At 43.9% G+C, this 24,346-nt stretch overlaps 1 protein-coding gene across 1 annotated transcript; it reads left to right on the forward strand.

The window, feature by feature from the left end:
* Window positions 1-1,106: 1,106 nt before the first annotated feature.
* On the forward strand, window positions 1,107-23,947 carry tbkbp1 (TBK1 binding protein 1; the record flags this gene model as incomplete). Its single annotated transcript, XM_079293077.1, has 9 exons — window positions 1,107-1,346; window positions 5,512-5,637; window positions 7,427-7,531; window positions 9,748-9,895; window positions 12,320-12,522; window positions 14,387-14,448; window positions 18,910-19,025; window positions 21,516-22,303; window positions 23,819-23,947. 9 exons carry the CDS (start codon window positions 1,107-1,109, stop codon window positions 23,945-23,947), a joined length of 1,917 nt encoding a protein of 638 aa, XP_079149203.1.
* Window positions 23,948-24,346: the final 399 nt, after the last annotated feature.

Below are 24,346 nucleotides of genomic sequence, written 5' to 3' on the forward strand. Positions count from 1 at the left end.
CGGAGAATTATGATGTTCATAGTAGATGCAAAAGTATACTTATGTACAATATATTATGTTGAACATTGTTGCTCCTGAATGGATCACAGCCAACCCAATTATGTTCAACACAGCTCCATGTCCTTGGTCATGGTGCCACAGCACTTAAAAGAATAAACTTCATAATTCTCATAATTCTGACCCTTTGCTTTTTTATTAACAGCATTTGCTTGTACTTTTACTTTCAATACTTAAGTACATTTAATATCAGAAAATTACTTTTAATACTTAAGTACAATAAATATCAGATACTTTAAGACTTTTACTCTAGTATTCTAATAGGTGACTTTTTACTTTTACTGGAGTCATTTTCCAGTAAGGTATCTTTACTTTTACTCAAGTATGGCTTTTGGGTACTTTATACACCACTGGCAGTGTGGGCGTGTGTGTGTGTGTGTGTGTGTGTGTGTGTGTGTGTGTGCCAGCTCAGCATCGTGACTGATCTCAGAACTTTCCAAGGACTCCAGCTCTTTCTCTTATTCTCCTCCTTTTCTCTGTCATTCTGAACATTCCTGATTTGGAGTCATGAAGCCGAAGCATTACAAAACATTTTCACATCGTCATCGTGTCTTCACTTCGCTTTTTTGGACAAATCTCCATCTATTCGCGTCCACACAACGACCTGATGAAACAGGGCGATGAATGAATCTCTGTTTCAATGTCAATGTTCCAAATCAAACCTGTGCACACAAACAAACTCAATGTGATAATGTGACTCAGGGCCTTGATGAATGTACAATTATTTACTGAGTCATGTTTTAATTTCTCATGGAAGAACAGTGTCTGCCTCCCGTCTCTCTGCACTCACTCTGCTTTTGAATATTTTACACTGCGTGTGCCAGAAATCCGACCGACTGCTTTGTTCTGTTTCTTTGCGAGTAGCCGCCTGCTTGATGTTGTCAGCGCTGCTGCAGTGACACAGACAGTTGACCCCTGCCGGGATTATGAAATGGTGTTTTTATTTCTTGGCAGGTACATTAAATTGAATTGATCTGAATTGAAGCAATCTGGTGATTTAATAATTCACGAGCAAATGACTGTCTGTCTCCAGGTTGAGGCCCTGAGCGATGCAGTCTCTGTTCGGCGGAGGGGAGCTGGGGCTCCTGGGAGGAGGCGGCGGCGATACCGGGGGCCTGAAGGAGGACAGCTGCGGCGGCGTGGCGTGGCACTCCTCGCCCCCCGACGACGTCTACTCGGCCTCCCACTTCGCCCTCATCAGCGCCTACCAGGAGATCAAGACGAGGCTGGCCCTGCTGGAGCGCGAGAACACCAGCATCAAGAGGAAGCTCAAGATCTACGAGATCAAGGTGAAGAGCTGTCACTTCAATGCTCACAAAGTCAAATATTAGCATTTATTTTAACCATTAATATTGTTGTCCCAGTGCAGACAAGGATGAGGCCAGCTTGTTTTTTTGATTTATTAGTCTTTTAAAAATTGGAGCGAGCCGTCCACCCTTAAAGCGTGATGGAGGCAGGGAGATTGTACACAAAGATAAAAGGAGAGAACGCTTTGGTGGGCTTTGATCCGGGACCAGCGGGGAACAGGAGAAAGAACTCATGTTTAAGTAAAATATAATATAGAGCAACAACCGTGAGGAGCACTGGGAGCCAACGGAGCGGCTACAAAAAGGGTTCTGCACACATAAGCTCACGTTGACACTGAATTAGTCGCTCACAGGAGCAAACACAGACCTTTAAAGTAACAATGGACCCCACTTACACCTGGTAATAACACGCAATCTGTACATGGAAATATAGATGTTGAGCAAAGGTCTGAAGGTTTTGGATTCAACTGATTTCATCCACATTGTAATTGGATGTCTGTATGCAAACCGTGTCGGTAGAGCCGGCGGATTGGTCAACAAACCCGTCCCGGGTCGTAGGAAGCGGCGCTGCTGAACGGGCTCTTCAAGTTATTCATTGTCATGTGCACAGCAATTACAGAGAAGCAAATCTCAGGCTCCCTCCAACAATCCTCATTAAATATCTACATAAAGAAAATCACACAAAAGATACGATACGAATAGATAATATACTCTGGATGTCATTTTAGATAACAGAGTAACATTTCAGCAAAGCCAGGCCTGATTGCTTGGTGGCGGAAACCAGACCACTTTTTCTCCGGTTGGATGAGAAAGCAGGTGAGGCAGAAATCCACCTCTTAGCAGTTGCTGGGCCAACGGACACATATACAGTGGGGGGGAAGGTATAGTGTCGAGGAATAGCGTGGGAGGACAGAAAGTGAGGAAAAGGGGAAAAAATAAGTGGAAAGAAGGAGTTAAATGAGCGGAAAGATGCAGCGTAAGACACAGAGAGATGAAGAGGAACGAGGGAGTAAAAGGAGATAATAATGCAGAGATACATTGCTGAAATTAAGAACAAAGGAGGATTACCGAAAGAAAATCCTGGATGTTCTTCATATTAATGAGTGTGTGGTGTTTCCCTTTTTCTAGGAATGATATGACGTAATGTACCCACTCTGCCTTCTGCTAGTGCTGCCCAGTTTTACTTCAGGTTCATGAGAACTTTTAACAAGTTGTGCTGTTCAAGACAAGAGAGAGAGAGGGGGAGAGACAGACAGATGGAGAGAGAGACAGAGAGACAGACAGATGGAGAGAGAGACAGAGAGACAGGGAGAGACAGAGAGAGAGAGACAGAGAGAGGGAGAGCGAGACAGAGAGACAGACAGACAGACTGACAGAGAGAGACAGACAGACAGACAGACAGACAGGGAGAGACAGAGAGAGAGACGGAGCGAGAGAGAGACAGAGAGAGGGAGAGGGAGACAGACAGACAGAGAGATGGCGAGAGAGAGAGACAGACAGACAGATGGAGAGAGAGACAGAGAGACAGACAGACAGAGAGACGGAGAGAGACACAGACAGACAGGGAGAGACAGAGAGAGAGAGACAGAGCAAGAGAGAGCGAGAGAGACATAGAGAGGGAGACAGACAGACAGACAGAGAGACTGAGAGAGACTGAGAGAGACAGAGAGAGACTGAGGGAGAGAGAGAGAGACAGAGGATGAGTATGAGAAGCACTCGTGTCTTGTCTGAGAGGAAAGAGAACGAAAAGCTTCAAATGACAAAAAGTTGTCAGAGAGGCTGCTGTACTTGAGATGCTGAGGAATTCCCCAAAAGATGCAAGCTGTTGCTGCACCTTGGTCTACGAGGGATAAGGTCGGAAGGGGAAACTAAATCATCTGTGATGTTTGAGTTGAATTCAAACAGCAGAGGATTCGTGCTGATGCTTTTAATATATCTATGATTGATGTTTGTTCGGCGGCAGCTGTGGTCGGAGGCATTATGGTTTTTTTTCGGCTACGTGATAATTGAGCAACACCGTGACTTCACAAATCATGTTCTTGGCCATAATTCAAGAATTCATAAGCTAATTATGACAATGTCACAGAAATGTTTAACGGGATAAAATGGTGAAGTGATGACATTTTAGGACAGACATGGATGTAACGGGTTGGCGGAGGGGAAGTTCAGAAATTGATGGAAATGCAGCTTGACTTTTTCTTCCCTCTCCTGATGTACGTGTCAGTGCAGAAATCCTGCGTCCTGTTAGTGAGCAGCTGTTACTGAGGGCTGCAGGCTGCCACATCGCTGTTGACTTACTCGCAGGCGGCAGTTTGTTCAGGGTCCATTCCCAAAGAGACAGGTGTTGGTGTTTGGGGGCGAGCAGGTGCAGATGTTGGCTGTTTGTAGTCGGAGCGGTCACACCTGTGACTCTGTAAATATAGCAAGTGAATTTTTTTTTAAATTGGAAAATCAATCAATATAATCATCATATTGGCTCCTGAACAGGCTAAATCCCCACAACCTTTCGCTCATCTGCAAAACTCATGATTTCAAGCCTTTTTGTTTTTTTTTAAAGGAAAGGCAAGTATTGTTGCAGGCTTTTCTCCACACACAAGATGCCCGAGTACAGCTGCTGTAATGATGCAGATGGGAGTGCTTTCCTGCTACTTTGAACATGGGTTGCAGTGAGGTTGTTAGCGCTCCCGATGCTCGCCGGTACGAGGAGTCTTGGAACTCCTGGGGGGGTTTGCCCTTGTTGCGAACATTTACTGTTAACTGAGCAGAGAGAGGTGTTCTGCCAAATAGAAAAGGGTTGTTTGCTCCTCAAATAGACATTGCATCAGCTGCAACGACTTCGTACGGAAAATGAGAAACCCTCCCTTCTTAAGGCAGGCACTCTAAATGTAAATGTGTTCATTTCGGTCGAACCACATGCAGTTATATAACTTGTCGTGTGTGTTTTCTATCACAGGGGTCTGCACCAGACAACAGTTTAGCACCATAACTAGACACATCGCTCACTTCACAAGTAAAACAACCCATAAATGCACAGTTATGATTACATAATCGATCGTATCTGCATGAAAATTATTTCTGCATAATATGAATATATATCTGTAATGCTGCAGCATCATAGCTGTACCTCATTTCATATAACACTTAATATGTCTTCCCCCATGAATCATGAGTGGTGCAGCAATAAGATTTAAATGATATTTATCAACATTGATAACAAAAACAATAACACTGACATTAACAATAATAGTCATAATGATAATATTCTTTGTATCTAATATGTATTGTGAGTGCATCAAAGCCTGATATCTCTTCTTCCTCTGAGCCACAGAGCTCCATTAAAAACACATCAGTGAGCCTCACTGTCGTTCCTTCATCACCATGAACACACACACTGTAGTTCATTCTGACTCCATCACACACACACACACACACGCTGTAGTTTATTCTGACTCCATCACACACACACACACTGTAGTTTATTCTGACTCCATCACACACACACACTGTAGTTTATTCTGACTCCATCACACACACACACTGTAGTTTATTCTGACTCCATCACACACACACACACACACACACACACACACACACACACACACACACACACACACACACACACACACACACACACACACACACACACACACACACACACACACACACAATTTCTGACATATCGTGAAAAAAAAAGAAAAAGAAAATTGGAGAACCAACTCTCATTTTGAAAAAGTATTCATCTTTTCAGAAATATGAACAGAAGGAACAACAAAGTAACTGATGGCCGGACAAACAGCAGCCGAGTCACACGCCGTCCCAGATGTAATACTTGCTATGTAACTTCACAGATTACTTTAGGAGAAGGGGAAAATAAAATCCAGTTCATGATGGAAAAAAGAACATGACACGAGTTAAAAGACGCTGAGCCTCTGAGTGATATCTGGGCCAAACAGAAGCAGTTGATACAAGATTAATCTTTCATCATCTCAGCGTGAAATCATAAAAAAACTGCAGAAAACAGGATGAAAAACAAAACAAAAAAGCAGAAATAAGCACTGCATCCTTGTTCTCTACACTCTTAGTCTGATCATAACACGTCTAATTCTATGTTTCTTGAATGTCATTCACTTCTTTTCTGTTTCTGCAGTTCCCCATGATCAATGAGTTTGGGGAGGACACCAACTCCTACTGCTCCTTTGAGAGCAAGGAGACGGCGCTGCTGCACTCAGAAAATGGCAGCCTGCAGCAGAGAGTCAACGTCCTGACCCACGAGGTGAGAGTAAAGTTAAGTATCAATGAAATTGATTGGTTGTACATCCTGCATTATAGACTTAATTTAAAATATAAAACAAGGTGTGCACACATTACTCACAGACGGTACTCCAAAGGAATCCGTTTTACTGCCTTTCCACTCTGTACTTGAGTGTAGAGAGAAGAATGCCAGCGCCCTTAATGTACTTGGACTGCTCGTTCGCCTCGCTTGCAACTCTATTTTCCATGACTGTGTGAACGAGAGCATGGGGAAATAGAAATGAGAAACGACCGACACAGGAAGGCAGTGGTAAAACTGGTAGCGGTAAAGAAAAAGAAAAACTAGAAAGAGCTGGAGAGCAAGAAAGAGGAAGGGAATGGTTGAAGGGAGCAGCAGAAGAGATTAGCGTGGGACACACGAGGTCACATGGTTCTGACTCCGGGAGTTCAGAGGGAGGAAACGTGCCACGCTGAGCATGTTGGTACAGGACCCCCCCCACCCCCCACCCACACACACAACTAGGCTGTGACACTTTGCATTTGTGACCACATGTTTTGCAGTTTAAAGAATGGAAACTGGGCATTAAGGCGTTTGAAAGACATTTAAGTGATGATTGCAAGTGACAAATAATTGTCTTATGATTTACCAATCAAGGGGTCTCGGACCGCCCTCGAGACCCCACGCATTTTGCATTTGTGACAACAAATAGAGTTCACTCCATCAGTCTTCCCTCAACAAGTGGTGTGTGGACACATGCAGCAGTGGGTGGAAACGCAAATGAATTAGCATTTTGTTTTGCAGATTCTCTGGAAATTCCGGTTCAAACTTGCACTACGTTTGCATGGAAACCTGGCTAACGCCACTGTGTTCTCAGAGCATAGCGCTTCACTTTCACATTACTTTATCACAACTGATACAGACAGTGGCCAAAATGATGAAAATAAGGAAAACTATCCTTTAAATCAGCCGTTTTAGCGACCCTCCTCGTCTTTACTCTCCTCTCAACAACATTCAAACTGGCACCTTGAATTCATCACCTCGGTGATGAAAACACACACACACACACTGCAATCAAATCAACTGTTTCAAACTAACTAATTAAGCTAAAGAACTAGAACAAAACCAGCTTTGAACCCAAGAGGTCTGTTTGAAACAACAAACCCCTCCCACACACCCAATCCAGACTGAGGTGAAAATGTAAAAACGTGATAACGAGAACATCTTTGGGTATTAAAATCTCCTTACTCTCAGTCACGATGCTGTTGACAACAAAGCATATGTTACCATCGACACGCTGCACACAGCAGCGACACCCCTCTTTGTCCTCTCTTGTTTATCTCACTCTCACTCAGTTGTCTAAAGTGACCATATTCTTCAACACTTCCTCGCTCTGCTTTAAAAAGCTCCCCCATTTCACTCAACCCGGAGCGCCGCGTCGCCGCTCTCAGAGAGTATGTGATTATGCCATCCCGCGACATTCACCCCCTCATTAAGCCACAGCGTGATGGATCAGCAAGACACCGAGAAATTCATTATTCAAAACAGTGCTGAAGATGGTTGTGGAAATCATCATTCGCCCGTTTGTCGAGATGGGGGAGGCGTGCGTGCTGAGGTGTCAGGATTTCCGTGTCCTGAATTTGCTTGGTTACACAACAGCTTCTAAGAGGAAATGGAAGTTTTATTTCCTCTCGCTCGCTCTCTTTTGGGAGGACGTTTGAAAACTGACAAAGAAGGGAACAGAAAGTAAATGTATGTCAAGCCTTTGTTGTGGTTGATGTTCTTTTTGTCCGTCTGTACCTCGCTGCTTCAGCTCCAGAAGAGAAAGGAGCGAGAGGAGCAGCTGGAGGATGTGATCCAGGCCTACGAGAAGATCCACATGGAGAAGAGCAACCTCCAGAGGGACCTCGACAAGATGGTCAGAGACGTTACTCGGTCCGCTGCACCGTGTGCAGAAGCCATATGGCCCATTCATTAATAAATCCGATGTAAACGCTTGCATGGATGACATCATGTACTGGCGATGAACATGAGAGATGATCATATTTTAGTTTGCACCATGTGGTGTTTGTGACGTTTTGGTTCTACTTCAGGAGAAATCTTAACGCTACACAATGACACTAATGTTCTAGACAATATTGTGCTTCTTGTGTTTGACCCGTTCCTCTTTCAACATGACAGCAAAGCTGCAGGGTCGACGTGTTTTTGTCGGCTAAACAGGAAGTTAGCATCACACTGGTCCCCTCGACTGGATTCTTCCATTCGATGGATAATTGCAGAAAATAAACTTGAAACGATTATGATGCTTACACGTTTTGTCCAGCAAGACAATCTTCACAAATGAACACCACTCTTTGGTAAAGGGATAGTTCAGATGTTTTAAAAGGGCTTGTATGAGGGACTTATCCATAGTCAGTGTTACCGGCAGTTTGCAGCTGCAAAACAAATTTTTGCCACCTAAAAGAAACAACCACCTTAATTAAAAAAATAAATCAATATCTGTTTATGTGTACTCTATATTTAGAATATTCTCACCACTTTATCTTGCTGTCAGACAGAAAATTGCTGACTCTCTTCCGGGTTTGAGGATTCCTGCAGCTCTCTCAGCCAGCGTGCACAAATCCAGAGCCATGAGCTAGAAACCATCCAACACATTTAAAGTGAACCGACGAGCAGATTCATAACCGAAAACTAAAGACAACATCAGATTCTTGATTAATTCTTCTGTATTTCTGTAACAAACTTCAAAACATCTGCTTTTTCTCTCTACTGTTACATTCGTCCCTCTGATAGTACGACCAAAAAGAAAAGAGTCACTTCATGAAGTGCATTGGCTCACTTTAACTTGGCACTCTCGACAACACTGCTCATTTCAGAGTAATTGCCCTCTGAGCAAACCTGTTTCATCACTTCAACAGCCCTTCAGAGAGAAAAGTCCTTTCAGAGACAACACATGATCGACTGGAAGGACACATAAATCTCTAAATGATTAAATTATTGTTTGTTGTCCAAGATGCAGCAACTTTCCATCATTTAAAATAACATACACGGATTCGTTTCTTAGCTTCATGCTCTTTAACTCCTTTCATTTAGACAGTATTTCAAACTGTGAGGACGAACACATTTCTGTGGCGGAGCTACAAATCAGCGTGGATGCAGACCAGACACCTTCCAAGTGAACAGATTGGCTGGCTGCTCTTTCCCAGAACCCCTCTGTGGTAATAAACCCTCTCATATGACAGTGAAGTCCGTCGAGCAGCTCACACCGAGCAGCCTCAGCAGTTTTTATGTGATTACGGGGACGAGGTGCGCCAAAGATGTTGGAGCTGCCAGTGTCTCAATGTCACCCAGAGTCTGTGGCTCCAGCTTCCTACTGGGCCTCATTGACCTTTAACCTTCCAGCAGTGCACTCACTCACTAAGCTGCATCATATTGTTATGAATATGTATTTTATCGTGTGTGTATTTTGCACAATGAAAAGGAAAAAGAAAAAAAAAAAGAACATTTCACCAAGAACAAACTTCAGGATAAACTGTTGACATGTTCAAGGCTCCTAAATATCAGCATCTGTAATATACATTCATATGCTGGCGCTGATATGATAACACTGGTATTCACAAATATCAAACTGGCTTTCATCAGTTTACAAAGACGCAAAGTGGCCTGGCTGTGTGTCGCAGGACAGAAGTGGCAAAGGAACAGGGGCGGCCATTTATTGAACTTTGAAATATAAACTAGAATATTTCTTGAGCTGTTTTTTAAATAAATTCCACTGTTTGTACATCCAAGTTTAAACACTAGATGTCGACTAAATTTAGTGAAATGATCTGTCTTAACCTCTTTTCATCCACCAGTCCTGCCTGTTTGAGTATTGTAGCGTAGTTATTTTGATAAAGATGTAATTGTCCATGACACCAGAAGGTCTTCTGGTTTAGAAGCAGACTTTCTTGCAGTGTATCTGGTTAAAAACGACACATTTACTTTAGTTCGGCCCTTGACTCCTGATAATCATATTGTTTCCGTTTGTGGCCCACAATCAAAGACGTTTGGTAGATAACCTCTGTACGTGTTTGAATCCTGTATAGTTGTAATGCAATTGGTGGATTAGAATGAAATGAATGTGTGTGATTGCAGACCGGGCTGGTGGAGAAGCACGTGGAGCGTACCCTGGGCCTGGAGTCGGCTCTGAGGCAGAGGGACAACTCGCTGCAGAAACTCAACATGCAGCTGCACAGCAAAGACATGCAGTACCTGCAGCTGCACGCCGGCCCCGACGCACACAGTGAGTGACGGTCGCCTCTCTCCTCCATCACCTCCATCAGTAGCTGAGATGTGTGGGTATTCTGGTTTCACAGTCAATAACTTCTGATGGTTAAAACACAGCCAACGACGCTTCCTGCTACCACCATCACTGAGGTTATCGCCATTGTCAGAGAGAACCGTCGTGTTTACTGGTTGTTGCAATTGTTAAAACACCATTTGTGCAACAGGGGCCTCTATTTGTCGAAACTCGAACACAAAAAATGTATACACAAAATATAAAATGTCTGACATCTCTTGCAAAAGCAGACACTTCATTCTCGGCTGGGTCTCCCTCGAAAAAGATTTTAATCTCAAACTCTTCTAAAACTGACCAAATAAATAGCTTTGTCTACTGCTATCAACCACTATTATCTGAGTCTATAGACTTAAAACACAAACATTTGTTCATACTTATAAACACACATTTACTTTAACTGCAGATGACATTAACATTACAGTATTTTACTGTAAATAAAAAATACAGTATTTTACAACTATTATCTTCTAACTCTCTGTAAAATAAAATAAATAATCTAACGGCTTACAGGTGTTTTCACAGGTGCATTCTGGGAGCAGGTGGTTGATAATAGCGTGTTGTATTTCAATGTCAAGCTTCAATGTGTTCAGCAAACCACACACATTCACCACTCAACTCTGAAACGCATTTTAGTTACTGTAAGATAAATACAGTACAAAGTACAAGCACAGTATAAGTACAAAATACATTTAACCAGCCGAGACACCATCTCAGTTAATCACTGCTCATCTTTTCTCTGCCATCAAAACCCCAAATCTGGCCAGAAAAAAACACTGAGGTCCAGTGAATCCTCGGCCTGTTGGAGAGAACCAGCTTGGACATTTTGTTCCAGCTCCCCAATCACAGTCGCAGGAATAGAGACCTCCAACATCCAAACATTTGTCAGTGCCCGGTGCTGTATATTTGGAGGATTTCTCAGTATGGTTCAGCCTGTTGCTTCCATCTGCACAGCCGAGTGATCTCTATTGTAATGAGTCTGCGTCACCAAATGCTAGACAACCTGCGAGATCAGTCAAATTATTACGATGCGAATCAATTCCTGCACTGGAAATATGTAAAAGTTTTAAAGATGCTTCAAACAAAGGCAGGTCACTCACACTGCTTTCACGCATTTGAATACATAAAAAAAAAAAAAAAGCATTTGAATAAAACCTTTAATTCTTCTAAAGCTTCACCAAGTCAGCACATTCCCTCATTTTGTAACAGAGTAACAGAGCACAGAAGATAAAACATGCAGTCCAGTAGATCGTGTTCAACTTTAGATGTCGTGGGTGGCTGATGGAAACCTGGAAGAAATGTGTCACCGCTACCCCCCCCCCCCCCCACTGATGGTGTACTCGAGTGAAGGGGAGGTATCATTCTGCATCAAACTCTCATCTTTAATGGAAAAAAGGCTTTTTTGGAGAAACCACAAGTGAAAATGTCAAAACATTTAGCTAATAGATATCACCATGAGCCTTCACCAGTTCATTACTGGCATCATGTAGTGGTTACTTTTGGTGAATGTCGGAGAAATCTACAGATGCAAATAGACTAAATATAGACACCTAAACGTGTATGTTGTATGTTTTATTTCCTCTAGTCTGAAACAAGACACGTTATGGATGTAAAATAGCCCAAAATCTCAAATTGACCGATGCATGAAAATCAGCTTTTTGCCTCTTAAAGAAAATACATAAAGAATCAGGCATTTTTACGTCACTGTCACTTCTCTCCTCTCTGGAATCAGATCTATACTATTAAACTGCTGTCACATTGAATCAAATATGCAAATGAGGCATTGTCTCATGGTAACTTCTGGTGAGTTTAGGAGAAATCTACAGACACAAATAGACAAAGTAGTGAAATAAACACCTAAATGTGTATTTTGAATGTTTTCTTTCCTCCGGTCTTTAATGAAGATTCCCACAATCGATCAGTGCATGACAAACAATGTTTTTGCCTGCAGTGTCTCGCCTTCATTTTGTGTGTGAGGAGTCAGAGCTTGCAAGGTATTATTGTTGATTGAGAGCGGTGTGTGCGTCTATGAATGTGAGAAGATATCGGTGTACAGTATGTGTGCACAAGAGGAGGCAGGAGGAGCTGGGATATAACAGACCATGTGCCGCTCCAGTGTCTTCTGGCTCAAGGACTGAGTGTGAGTCTTTGTGAGCAGAGCTGAATCACGAACATGCCCACGCACATCACATCACCCAGGTACAAAGTGAAAGACGCTGCCCTTGGAAGAAGTCAGCTCCTCTGCGCTCTCATACTCATCTATTGTGCAACAACCGTGGACGGAAGATTAGAAAGAATGCTGCATTAGTCAGGGCCAAAAGCAGTGAAAATCAAGTATTTTCGTTTCTCTCTCTCTCTTTTTGCTCCCAGTGCTGGACTGTCCAGCTTTGACCCTTCAGAGCTCCCGTAGCCTGGACGCCCTGTCCGACCTGAAGCTGCAGCGGCTGGAGGCTGAGCTGGAGGGGGCGCGGCACGAGGCCCAGGGGGCATGTCGGAGGGAAGAGGAGCTGAAGGGGGAGTGTGAGAGACTGAAGGACGACATGAGGATGCTGCAGAACAGCCAGAGGGACCGGGTCAGTGTTGATGTTGTCAGAGAAGCAGTGCTTTTCTTGTGATACATTCCTTGTATTGTCCTGAGTGATGTGTGAGAAGTATTAAGAGGAATGTCAAATCCATCCCAGACCGGACATCACTCTGACGCAGACGCTAGTTCTGATAGAGGTGCTTTTCAATCCGCCACTAAACACTCCACCACATCCCAGGATGTTCTACATTTGTCTGACAGGTTTTGTAAACTTTTCAGACTGTCGAGGCTGATGAAATACAAATGATGTTAATAGAGTTGTTAAATACAATAATTAAAAATGTGTTAAAGTCAAGTTGCTCAGATTGTTTAAATTCACTCCATCATTCTATTACAGACAATGTGTGTTTGATACTCAAACCTCTTGTGACAAACAGCTCAAAGAAACTCTTTGATCTTAATTGATTAAAAGTTTAAAACATGATATGATCATATTTAATCACAGTGTTGTGTTTACAGAAGAGATATAATATAGTTGTACATAATATGAGCAACAATTTGGACCTGCTCAAAGATCTGGAGCCAAGATTAGGGACCACCGTTTGTATATGAACTGTTAAATCACTGACAAGTAATAAGGGGATGAAAAAGTATTCAGATCCTTCACTGCAGTAAACATACTAATACCATACTGATGAAACAATCCATTACGAGTAAAATACCTGCATTCAAAACCTTAGTCAATGTTATTGTCAGCAAAATGTACTTTAAGTGCAGAAAGTAAAAGTACCCGTGCAGTAAAATGTACATTATTTGCCCCTGACCTGCAATCTGAAAATCTCCCCCTAGCGTCAGAGTGATATCCGGTTTATCCCAAGACGAGGATTGAAACCAATTAGATGTAGAGATACAATGGAGACTGGGTCCGCCCACTTACTGTCAAAAAGAAGAATTGACTCGCGAGCGAGCGGGTTTAAGCTTCGCGAGCGACTTTTGCTCTCACGAGAGTGAATTCTGCTCTCGGAGTGATGTAAAAGCACTTGTCAAAGTAAAATAAGTGCGCGGCTGTTTGATCTTCACGCGCGCATGGATCTCATTTGCACTCTCGGATTTTGACAGTGATTTGCCTTCATAAGTAGACACAGTAACCGTAGCCCGTTGGTTTGTGGACTAAGGTTTTGAAGCCTCGAGTTCAGCACTTTGGCCGTCGCCATCTTTTTTCTTTGCAACCAGAATTGACACGAGAGGGTGAATAATACGCTGAATAAGACATTGACAACACCCAGACCGGACAGCGCTGTAGTAATGACCTGTCAATCACAGTAGCCCCGCCCTAAAGCATCCCCTGCGTTATGGTCTGTTTGACTCTAAATGGACCATAATGTACGAAATGAACATCATGCTGAATTGAAGAAGACTTGAAACTAGAGATTGAGACATAAACTCATGTTTACAATGTTTACTGAGGGAATAAATCAAGAGAGAAGTAGAGTAATTTTCTCATAGACTTCTATAGAACCAGAGGAGTCGCCCCCTGGTGGACACTAGAGAGAATGCAGCTTTAAGACACTTCAGCATTGGCTTCGCTCTTCAGAACCGGAGGTTGCCGCCTGGTTCTGGTTGGTGGGTTGTGTTTCCTTGCTACAGAGCGAGGCTAGCTGTTTCACCCTGTTTCCAGTCGTTGTGCTAAGTTCCAATACAGTTGTGTCTTTCTTAGTTGGAGCAACCATAAAAGGGTCCAATGTAGCACAATGACACACACACAGTGCTTGAATAATAATTATCCTCGTCCTCTTTATTTCTGACGATGTTACCTTCAGACATGTTGCCTCGATGCGCTCCTGCTGTCAGATTTTGTTCAATATTCTCCCAGCACCTGCATGCTAATCTAATTTCACGCTCTACTTCGGCAGGAAATGACTTCTCCGTGCAAGCAGTGTGATGTGGAGTGGATAAAGAAGGTGGGAGATGAGCAGTAAGTGACCACAGCCGATCTCTGGGCGAGGGGAAGAAATGAAACCAGGAGCGATGGAAGGAAAGGTGTTAGGAAGGAGAGAGATATTGGTTGAGCTTCATCTTCTCCCGCTGAGATGACCTCCAGAGGCCTCATTAGAAACACGACGAGCTCGCCATCGCTGGCTAACTGGGTTCAAAGCCAGCATTAATTAAAGGAGTGTTCTTCTTGGTGCACAAACGCCGCATTTACTAAGTGCATTCGACTGTAACACCATTGTTTCTTATTCAACATTTGCTCAGGAGAGATGAGTCTGAGCAGTAGGGGGCAGTGTAAGCACAGAGCAGAACCACTTCCTCTATAACGGCATCAATCTACCTCTCTCTTACACCTGAAACCACACAAAAGAGCAACAGTGGGCATTCAAGTGTTTCCACTCGCTTACAGCACATGAGAGAGAAAAGAAAGGAGCTCATGTTCATGCCTTTATAAAAGTTGCCCCGTGTGTTGCGTGGCTGTTTACAAGGCGCTACAGGTACAATGAAGAGTCAAAACCACAGCAGGTTGGGCAAATGACTCCCACACAGTGAAACCCCAGAAGTGTTTCGATGGGGAGACAAACTGAAAGTAAACGCTGTGGCAGCACAGAGAGGTTGGTACTGAGTGTGTGGTGGAACACTACTGCTTTTTTCCAGACCTTGGTCACCTTTTGGTTTTACTCAACAATATCACTAACTCCCACTGAGAACCTACAGTGCCTCTCCTCTGCTTCCTGCTGCTTTTTCTTGTAATTGGGCTCATTTCGAGTAAACTGCACAGATTGATACGGAGGGCTTTGCGTGTGCTGTGGAGCACATTAACACACAACCTTCGCCCTGATAATCAGCAGCATGACCATCAGTTACTCACCGTGGAGGCACTAGAACTGTTTCTTTAAGAAACACAGTATTTCATATATGAATCGTCATTTTCGGGGGTAAAGTATTCCTTTAAGAGCTTCTGTCGGGGGAAATTGGCGTTTTATGAAACTGAGTGTTTTGTGAGTAAATTAGTTTCTGTGATACTTTGAAAGCTTCTCCGCGACACTGAAATTGTTGATAGCGGCAACCGAATTGATGAATTGATGAAACCTTCACCTTCTAAAAAGCAAAACAAATGTTCTCTTCCATTCGTCCCTAAATATTCTTGTTTTTGTCATATTTCTTGTTTGTGGCTGTAATCTTACAACCAGTCAAATGAACTGGCTTTTTCGAGTGCATCACTCAGAACTAGTGTTACGTGAACGGGATGCCCTCACCAACCACAAGCCACACTGCACCCCCCCCCCCCCCCCCCTTTACGACAGTAAACAGAGCGACTGACTAATCCCTCTTGAGCTTTCAGAAAGTGAGACTATTTCCAATAAGTCACGACATGATTTTAATATCTTCCTATATTTTGTTGGAAATTCATAAAACCACTGAAGGAATGACAAAGCTTGAGCCTGGCTTTTGAAAAACCACAAAGTTTAGCTTCTGGAAATCCATTTTTTTAACATTTTTATTGATAACTATCCCCCCCAAAACAACACTTGCAGTTACCAGGTCACTCTGGATGTTTGGTGCACTGTGATTTAGTGTGAGGACTGTTTGACACCTCTCCATGTTCGGCTGAAAGTGCCTCATGCGAGTGTGAAAAGCCCCCCTCCGTTTTTGAACACGTCCCCTTATGAGGCCGAAGGCATGCAGCTAAAATTCACGACCATGAATATCTTCCTTTTTCCAAACCACAGTAACAAGTTTATGAGAGTATTTGTTATGGCCACATCACACAGTATTCAACCGTTAGTTCCCCCTCGAGGCCACGTCCTCGATGTGAGCGACTGAGCTGCAGAAGGTTTGAAAAAGAAGGTTTATTATTACTCGAAGCCAACAAAGAGGAGCTCCGATCTCGCAGGCAGCTGCAGTGACGGCTCTTTCTTTGAAACGTCTGATCGGGTCAAAGGTCGGATTCCTGCCCACACGCTCCTCACTTCATCTCCTACACACACATCCACCCTTGTATCTGATCGATTCAGAGGCGCCAATCTTCCATCAATGCTGCATCTGCAATCATCACGCCCCTCCCACGCGCTGTACTGTACATTGTACAGTATGTTCGCGCGGTTACACACAAACAAGCAAAAGAAAGAAAGGAAACGAAATAAGTGCAAAAAGAACAGGCGCATGCAGGAAAATGTCTAAAAGTATTTTTAGACATGCAGAGACCAAAACAAACTTGATGTCAAAGACTTTCTGAAAGAATGCGTGCAGGTGTTCACACGTCTGCTTCGCCGTGAGAGGTGTCGCAGCCCGACCCCGACACAGTTTGTTGAAACACAGCAGCAAAATTGAAAAGTGAGCCAGAACAAGTGTGAAAAGGAAGAGGTGCATGCATCTCAACTGCCGAGAAATTCCGTATCCACCTCCGATTAGAAAGGGAAGACGTCCAAGCAGAACTGGAGCTGAGATTCATCTGAAAGAAGTCATTTTTGGCGATATCAATGTTATACTTTATGCACCACCCACCATGCAAGTTGCCAGTAAGTAACCCTTCGATTGCCGTTTTCCTACTGACGCACTAAAGGTGTTGAAAGGTTTGGAGGAGACTCCAGATGACCCTGAATCATCTCAATGTCAGCACCAGGTTCCAACAACCTCAACCAAAAATGAGGGATGTTGTTTGTTCTAAGGTAGTGGGTGAAGAGGGGGTTCGAGACCCCACTCTGTCTGAGTCATAGCAGAGTCAGTGGAAAACTAGGTGGGCCACTCGCAAAAGCCAACTAACCAGTGGAAGTTATGACTTATCTCCAGCCTGTGAGCTTCCCTGAAATGGGGTGCCTGACTTTATTTTAAATAATATCGGGGCGATAAACTTGTATCAGCATGTGGTGCTAAAAAAAACAGCTAGCTCGTTTTTTCAGTGCACATCTTTGCAGATAAAATGTAAAGAAGGTTAAGATCGTAGCTCAGAGTTAAAAAAAAATCTGCTGTTATCAACAAAAAATATGCAGGCTTTATTTTAATACATATAGTAGCAGGCTTAACCCACACACACACACACACACGCAGTGAGAAGACTTAATTAAGTTGGTGTGCTGGAGAACATACTTTTAATTTGACAGTGTGTTGTATTTGCTGTGAAGGCAGGAGAAGTGTTTTTCTTCTCTTGTTCGGTGCTGCAGTGGAAGTTAACATATTTTCCCATCTATGCAGACGTTTATCTGCCACCATCTCTATGGAGGAATGAGCTGAGTCAAATTCTGATGAAGAGGTTGAACATTGTTTTTTTCGGAGATGCTTCATCAGATCTGAGAGTAGCAACGATCTGGCACTCGGGTACAACAAGACGGTTTTTCTTGAAACTTTTTAGTATCGACAACTTGGGGGTAGAAGTGACAATAGAGTTACGCAAGTTAATTGTAATTGCACACACACAAAAGGCAATTTAAAGTGCTTTAAGTAACTCATTAAAAACGTGTTTTTTAAAGAAAGATATAAACATTGATTAAAAATATAAACTTTTAAAGGCCTGAAAACAGAGACAAATACAGGAACCCGAGATAGTTCATGGATAATTTTTAAGTTTCGCTAAACATGCAAAACCAAAGTTATGCAGAACATAAAAGTTTGTAACCTGGATTTGAACGTGCGTGTCAAAGTCACAAATATCCGGTGGAAGTTTGTCTCAGCTCTGTTTTATTTTTGCATTCATGAAACCAATTGAACCTTTGAAACACAAATGACTCGGGCTGGCAGGATAAGATTATCTCAACAGATTTCAAGTTTGATTTCAGGGTTTCACGTCTCGCAATCAACTTTCTAATCTACCGCCGGCGGTGCTTGTGAGTGAGTTTCAGGTCAAGACTGGGGGAGTTTACAAAAATTGGTTCGACATCTGAGATAAGCCGTGCGTTATCAGATTTGAGGGCAGCTGGCAATGACTACAGCTGCTTCTTTTCTGCTTTTAACCACACACATAACATCAGTCTCTGAAGATGCACAGATAGTATTCCTTACATGCTTGTGTAACGCCTGCCTGACAGTAATTTAAATGATGGGGCTCAGATCAGTTTGGAGCGAATGAGTTGACTCAAAGTCAGCCTGTTGCCATGGTTTAAGTAGAGACGCATGGAAGCCAAGCGTTCTTGTTTACTCTTCTTGAAATAGAGTTGCTCCGTCAGCGCTGCCCCTGAGAGACTCATGACACATCTTTGCATGAAACGGTGTGATTTTATGCACTTCAAAATGATGTGCCGTGACATGCACTCTATAAGCCGATAAGCCCCTCAATTAGCGAGGCAGCGTCAGTGCTGCAGAGCTCATTCAGCTGCAGTGTGTGGATTTAAGATGCAGTTTTATCCCATCTGACTCTGATTAACTTGTTTTATAAATTGCATTCCACCTACATTGTGATATAATGACAATCATTAAGATGATGACATATTTGCCTCCCTCCCTGCAGGGTGAACTTGGCTCTGGCCTACACAGAGCTGACGGAGGAGCTGGGACGCCTCCAAGCGCTGAGCTCCAAGCAGACGGAGATCCTGAGGAAAGCGTCGCAGGAGCAGGCTAGTCCAGGTTAGCAAGAATACGGTGTGTCGACACTGTGGGAAAAACGACCTGTGGCACCGTCGCCTCAGTGCCTCAGTGCTCAGTAACCGAGTAAACGTAGCAAATATTTAATTACAAATCCTGTTGATGGTTTAATCCAGTGTAAACTCATGTAAAATACTTTATAAATGAGACCAAATGAATGCATTAAGGCTGAGTTAACTCTCGTCAGCTCAACAGAATGAACTCTATCCTTTCATGTTAGATTTAATGTTATTTAGATAACAATTATCAGAACAATAAATAAACACGGAAATTTGTTCATACTATTTATTGTGGCGCGACCGTGGCGCACTGGGTTAAGAGGTCGTCCGGGAACGGTTCGATCCCCGACTGGGACGTGTCGTGTGTCGAAGTGTCCCTGAGCAATACACTGAACCCCCGGCTCCCCGGCGCCTGTCACTCAGCCCACTGCTCCCTGTATACAGGGATGGGTCAAATGCAGAGACAAAGTTCCCCCTTCAAGGGATAACGATAGATTCTATTCTATTGAGTCCAACCAAATCGGTACATCATATTTTGTAAATTTACCAAAATAGTTTAATTTTCTTGTTAGACAGATGCTGGCCCTTTGTAAAATGGAATGTCACTTCATTAAAATAGCATAAATACATCCCTGTAGGTCTCTGCACGTTTACCTCTGCTGTCTGATGGCATAAAAAATAACTTCCGGTTGTGATTTGTTGCTTCAGTTTTTCTCACTTAAGAGTAAAAGACAGACACTAACAGACATGGTGTAGAGTGTTGAACAGTAGCAACACCTTTACCTTCCTGCACGCAGTCACACACATATCCAACGTCTCACAACTGTGCAGCTACTAACACACAAACCAAAAGGCATCGCCTTCACCGAGCAGTCGATTTGTACAAACTGTAAAATGACGCTGCTTAAATCAATGAAGAAGTGTGCATTTTAACGCGGCTAACAAGTGGGGGGGGACACGGAACCCCCGTTAAACGTTTCCCTAAGGCCGTGTTTTGTCACATCAATATAGGAAATGGGACTTGAACTGCTAGTTACAGGATGGTGCGGGCGATGCGATTGCCTCTTGGCCCTTTTTTGAGAACAAAACTAATATTTGTTCTTGGAGCAGAGGAGAGGGGGTTTGTGTTGAGCCCTGAACGCTCTCCTGGGCGTTACAGTGTAAGAGTGAGCGTGAGCTGAAGAGTCCCGTTCCACTGTTTCCATCTCGGAGGTTTTCAGAGTGCTTCAGAGCACAAACACCTCCGCCCTCTTTAACACCTCAACCGACCGGCAATAAATGATGTTTCCTCTTTGATATGGGAAGTGGTGACTAGAAGGGGGACTGAGTCATCAACATGTCTTGTAAATACACTAAACTGTGCAGATCTAAATCTTTTTATGAATACACACAGGGACATAATGTGCATTTCTTTTAACTGAATCCTTTACGGCAGGAAGGTTTGGTTTGTAAAAACTGCCCTGAATGTCTCCTGATAAAGTATATATTAACTCACTGTTTTGGTGCAATGTCTCCCCTCCTGTTACACTACCTGGTCAAAAGTATATGGACACCTGAACATTACATCTCATTCAAAAACCACGGGCATTCATCTGCTGCTTTAACAGCCTTCACTCTTCTTGGGAAACCTTTCCACAAGATTTTGGAACCTGGCTGCAAGGATTTGTTCCCATTCAGTCACGAGAGCATCAGGCTGGCCAGCAGTTGGTGTTCCAGTTCATCCTAAAGGATGTTGGATGTAGCAGGCCAGTAGACCAAACTGGGAACACCGTTTCTTTTAAAGGAGCTGGCTTTGTGTACAGGAAAGGGACACAAACAGAAGTCCCTCCCATTCCCCTATGGGACCTGCTTTTGGAAGAAATATGTGCATTCGTCAACCGCCAGAGACAAAACATTTTTTGATCCCGTTTGAATTGTTTTACGACAAAATGCTTCTGTCTTTTATGTTGACGCACATTATATGTGTAATTCATGGCACAATTCAAACAGGATCAAATAAAGATGTGTCTCTCACCGTTGACTACCGCACATATTCCTTCTGAATATGTGGTCAACCGGAAGGGGCGGGACTTCGCCTAACTGTTGTCTAAAATATCTTTGTATGCTGCAGCATTTCACTGAATTAGAAGTAAGGAGTCTGACCCAAACCACGATGAACCAGACCAAAAGTACACAGACATATGCACAAGGATGTCCACAAACTAATGGCCAATTAGTGTAGAAACAGGTTGCCAAACTTTTTTTCTGTTTCTTACAACTTTATTTTCCAAGATGTCGGGCAGCATCGAGACATAGAACTAAGGTAAATAATATGAAAGAAACAAACAAAAACAGGATAAAAGGACACAAGACCAGAAACTAACACTTTCTAAAAAGGTTTCAGATATTACATAAAAAATAATAACAGACAGAATCCCCAACAATGTTTCATCCATTTTCATATTCAGCAAACTGTTTATTTTTCTCCCCTCAGTCCAGCGTCACTCTCCCATCCACCACCAGCGCCACTCTCCGGTGTCTCAGCGCCACTCGCCCATCTCGCAGCGGCACTCTCCGGTCCCGCCCCCCTCACACCACTCCCCGATCCAACAGAGACGCTCCCCGGTGCTGCAGCGCCTCTCTCCGGACATGCACCGCCGCTCCCCCCTGCTGGACGTCAACGACGGGCCGGCCTCTTACTCCTGCCGCCCTCCCAGCCAGCACCTGAGGGCCAGCTTCCAGGGCCGCCGCAGTTACTCCGAGGTGGCCGACCCCTCCGCTTACCAGTGCCCTCCCCGCTTCTCCCTGGACCCCGTCGCCACCCTGCCTAAGCCTCGGCCCTACATTGACAGCTACGCAAAACAGCAGCCCCAACACGTGGGCTCTCCTCATGGGGGACTGCAGCACAGAGGCTCCCCGTCCCACCATAAAGGTGGCCCCGGAGGAGACGTGGGCCTCGGGGAGAGCTCCATGCGCCACTCGAGAGAGATGCCATTCCCACTGTCGGAGGTGGCCCACCTGCATTTTGAGCCCCCTCCACCTTCCACACCGGCCCCCCAGCCCCCACAGTCCTCCGAAGATGAGGAGGAGTGGAACTGCCCGCATCCCATCAGCCCCCCGCGGACGCTGGGCGTGCTCTCCTCCGCGGTGCCCGGTGGCGTCATGAGAGGCCCGGCGTCCTGCTCAGTCTTCCCCATCCCTCAGAGGTCCAACACCCTCAGCTGCCACCCGCAGCCGAGGTACCTGTCAGCAGAGCACGCTCAGTCCTGGCCTTCAATCAATGTGAGTTCAAACAAAGTGGAAAACACGATAACAACATGAAAATGAGCTCGCATGGATACCATATGAGTGATTCTGAAACCACAAAGTTGCAGCAGTGAACATTTTTTAATAAGTGTCACTTTGTCGCAACTGTAGTTACTGAGCTGGTTCACAGAAAATGACTTTGTTCTTTAACACCAAGACGCTGTCCAATGAGTCGTGTTCCCTCTGAATGTCACAATCCTCTGTCTCCATCATGTCTCGACTTCCTTTAAAGTAAATACTTAACAGAAATACAGTCACTTGCTTCCTTTCTGAGCTTGAGATGAGAAGTTCGATATCGGTCGAGTGTGTTTCGCCTTGCAGCTCGCACGGCTCTGTGCACAGGTAACACAATCTACATCGACATCTCTGAAGCGCATTCATTCACATGTTATATCTTGTAAAAGAAAGAACTGTAATAACAATAATTCTCTTTTTCAAGTGACTTGGTCAGAACTATTTCTTGACAAACATTATTGTGCACAGCGTCTTCAAATTAAGGTTTGCAAGGTTCGCTTTAGAGCGAAACCAGAAACTGTACTCGTTGAGCAAATCTGGCAACCCACGCTGGAGCCGGAGACGGGCTGTATGGATTACCTGCTGTTTGTCAAGAAATAACTCCAACTTCAGTTGTTTTCAGCAAATATCTGATACCGACATGTGCTTATGTAACATGTTTATGTTGGTGGAAAAGCACTCCAGCAGCTGGAATTTCTAACTTTGCTACAAAATGACAGTATTTCAAACCATTTTTGACATTAAGGAATAAAAAACTGACACATTGAGGGCATAACATATGAGTGTTTCAACTCACTGTCAGATAGAAGAGAGCAGAAAACGCAGCTGGTATCCGAGTAGTAGAAAAGGTTTTAAATACATAGAATCAATATTAATTGATGCTCCAATATTGTTAACAAGCTGTAGGACGTATGACCGCTGTCCATCGGAGAAGGTCGGAGTGGATGGATGGTTCAACAAGACGTTGAACTTTGAAATAAAAGACCAGTTTCCCATTTACTACCAACTAGCGGTATGTTGGTTTCTTAAATCCATATTGATGAAGGTTCACTAACCTTTACAAAGTACTTCATTCAACCCAAACCAGGATCTTTACCTCATTCTAATGAAGTTGCTTTTGTTCCTAAACGTAACCAAATAATAACATTACAACTTTATTTCTGTTTTGGAGGGCACTGACTCATGATACTTTAAACACTTGTATCTCTGGTGAGCAATGCCGAATGAGGCAGGGACATGAAACTCTAATTAGTCTTCTCTCGAAACTGAACAATGAATCTGAGCTTGGATGAGAGTTTCCACCTGGATTTACTATGAGTCGGTCGATTTCAAAAGTCTGAAGTGAGATCACTCACCAAGTAGTAATTGTGTTGCCTCCCACACGATGACTAATACCATCAGTGAAGTTTGTGCCTGCATGCGATGTATCCTGCTGTCTAATACCCGTGTGTGTGTGTGTGTGTGTCGCCCCCACAGCTCTGGATGGAGACGGAGGAGAGCGACATGCGGAGCTGCCCTCTCTGCCAGCTGATCTTCCCCATGGGTTACCCCGACGACGCCCTCATCAAGCACATCGACTCCCACCTGGAGAACAGCAAGATCTGATCAGCAACCAGCCCGCACACATCAGCGCTCTCCTCTTATAGATTACGTCACAGGACGGGGAGTCAGAACGCGGAACGACCAACGCGCGATAATCTATAGGTTAGGGATGCAAAATGAGTGCAGGGGCCCGGTTATATACGGGAAGCACTTAAAAACACGGGTCTCTCTTGGACTCCTGAGTCCACATGCAGAGTCCCTCCAGACAGCTCTGCTCGTATCATCACCGGCTTTGGTTGCTGCTGTTTTGTAATGAGTCTTGTCGTGTGGTTTCAGCCGGTTTTCAGGTATCGTGTTGTTTTTTTCAGCTTCACAGTGTTGTACACGTTGATTTAGCAAAGTACGAGGTATGAGATGCGCGCTGGCAGGTTCAGGGGGCTCTGCATGTCAAAAAGTTAGTGT

The sequence above is a fragment of the Melanostigma gelatinosum genome, assembly GCF_949748355.1.
Source record: "Melanostigma gelatinosum genome assembly, chromosome: 21".
NCBI lineage: Eukaryota > Metazoa > Chordata > Actinopteri > Perciformes > Zoarcidae > Melanostigma > Melanostigma gelatinosum.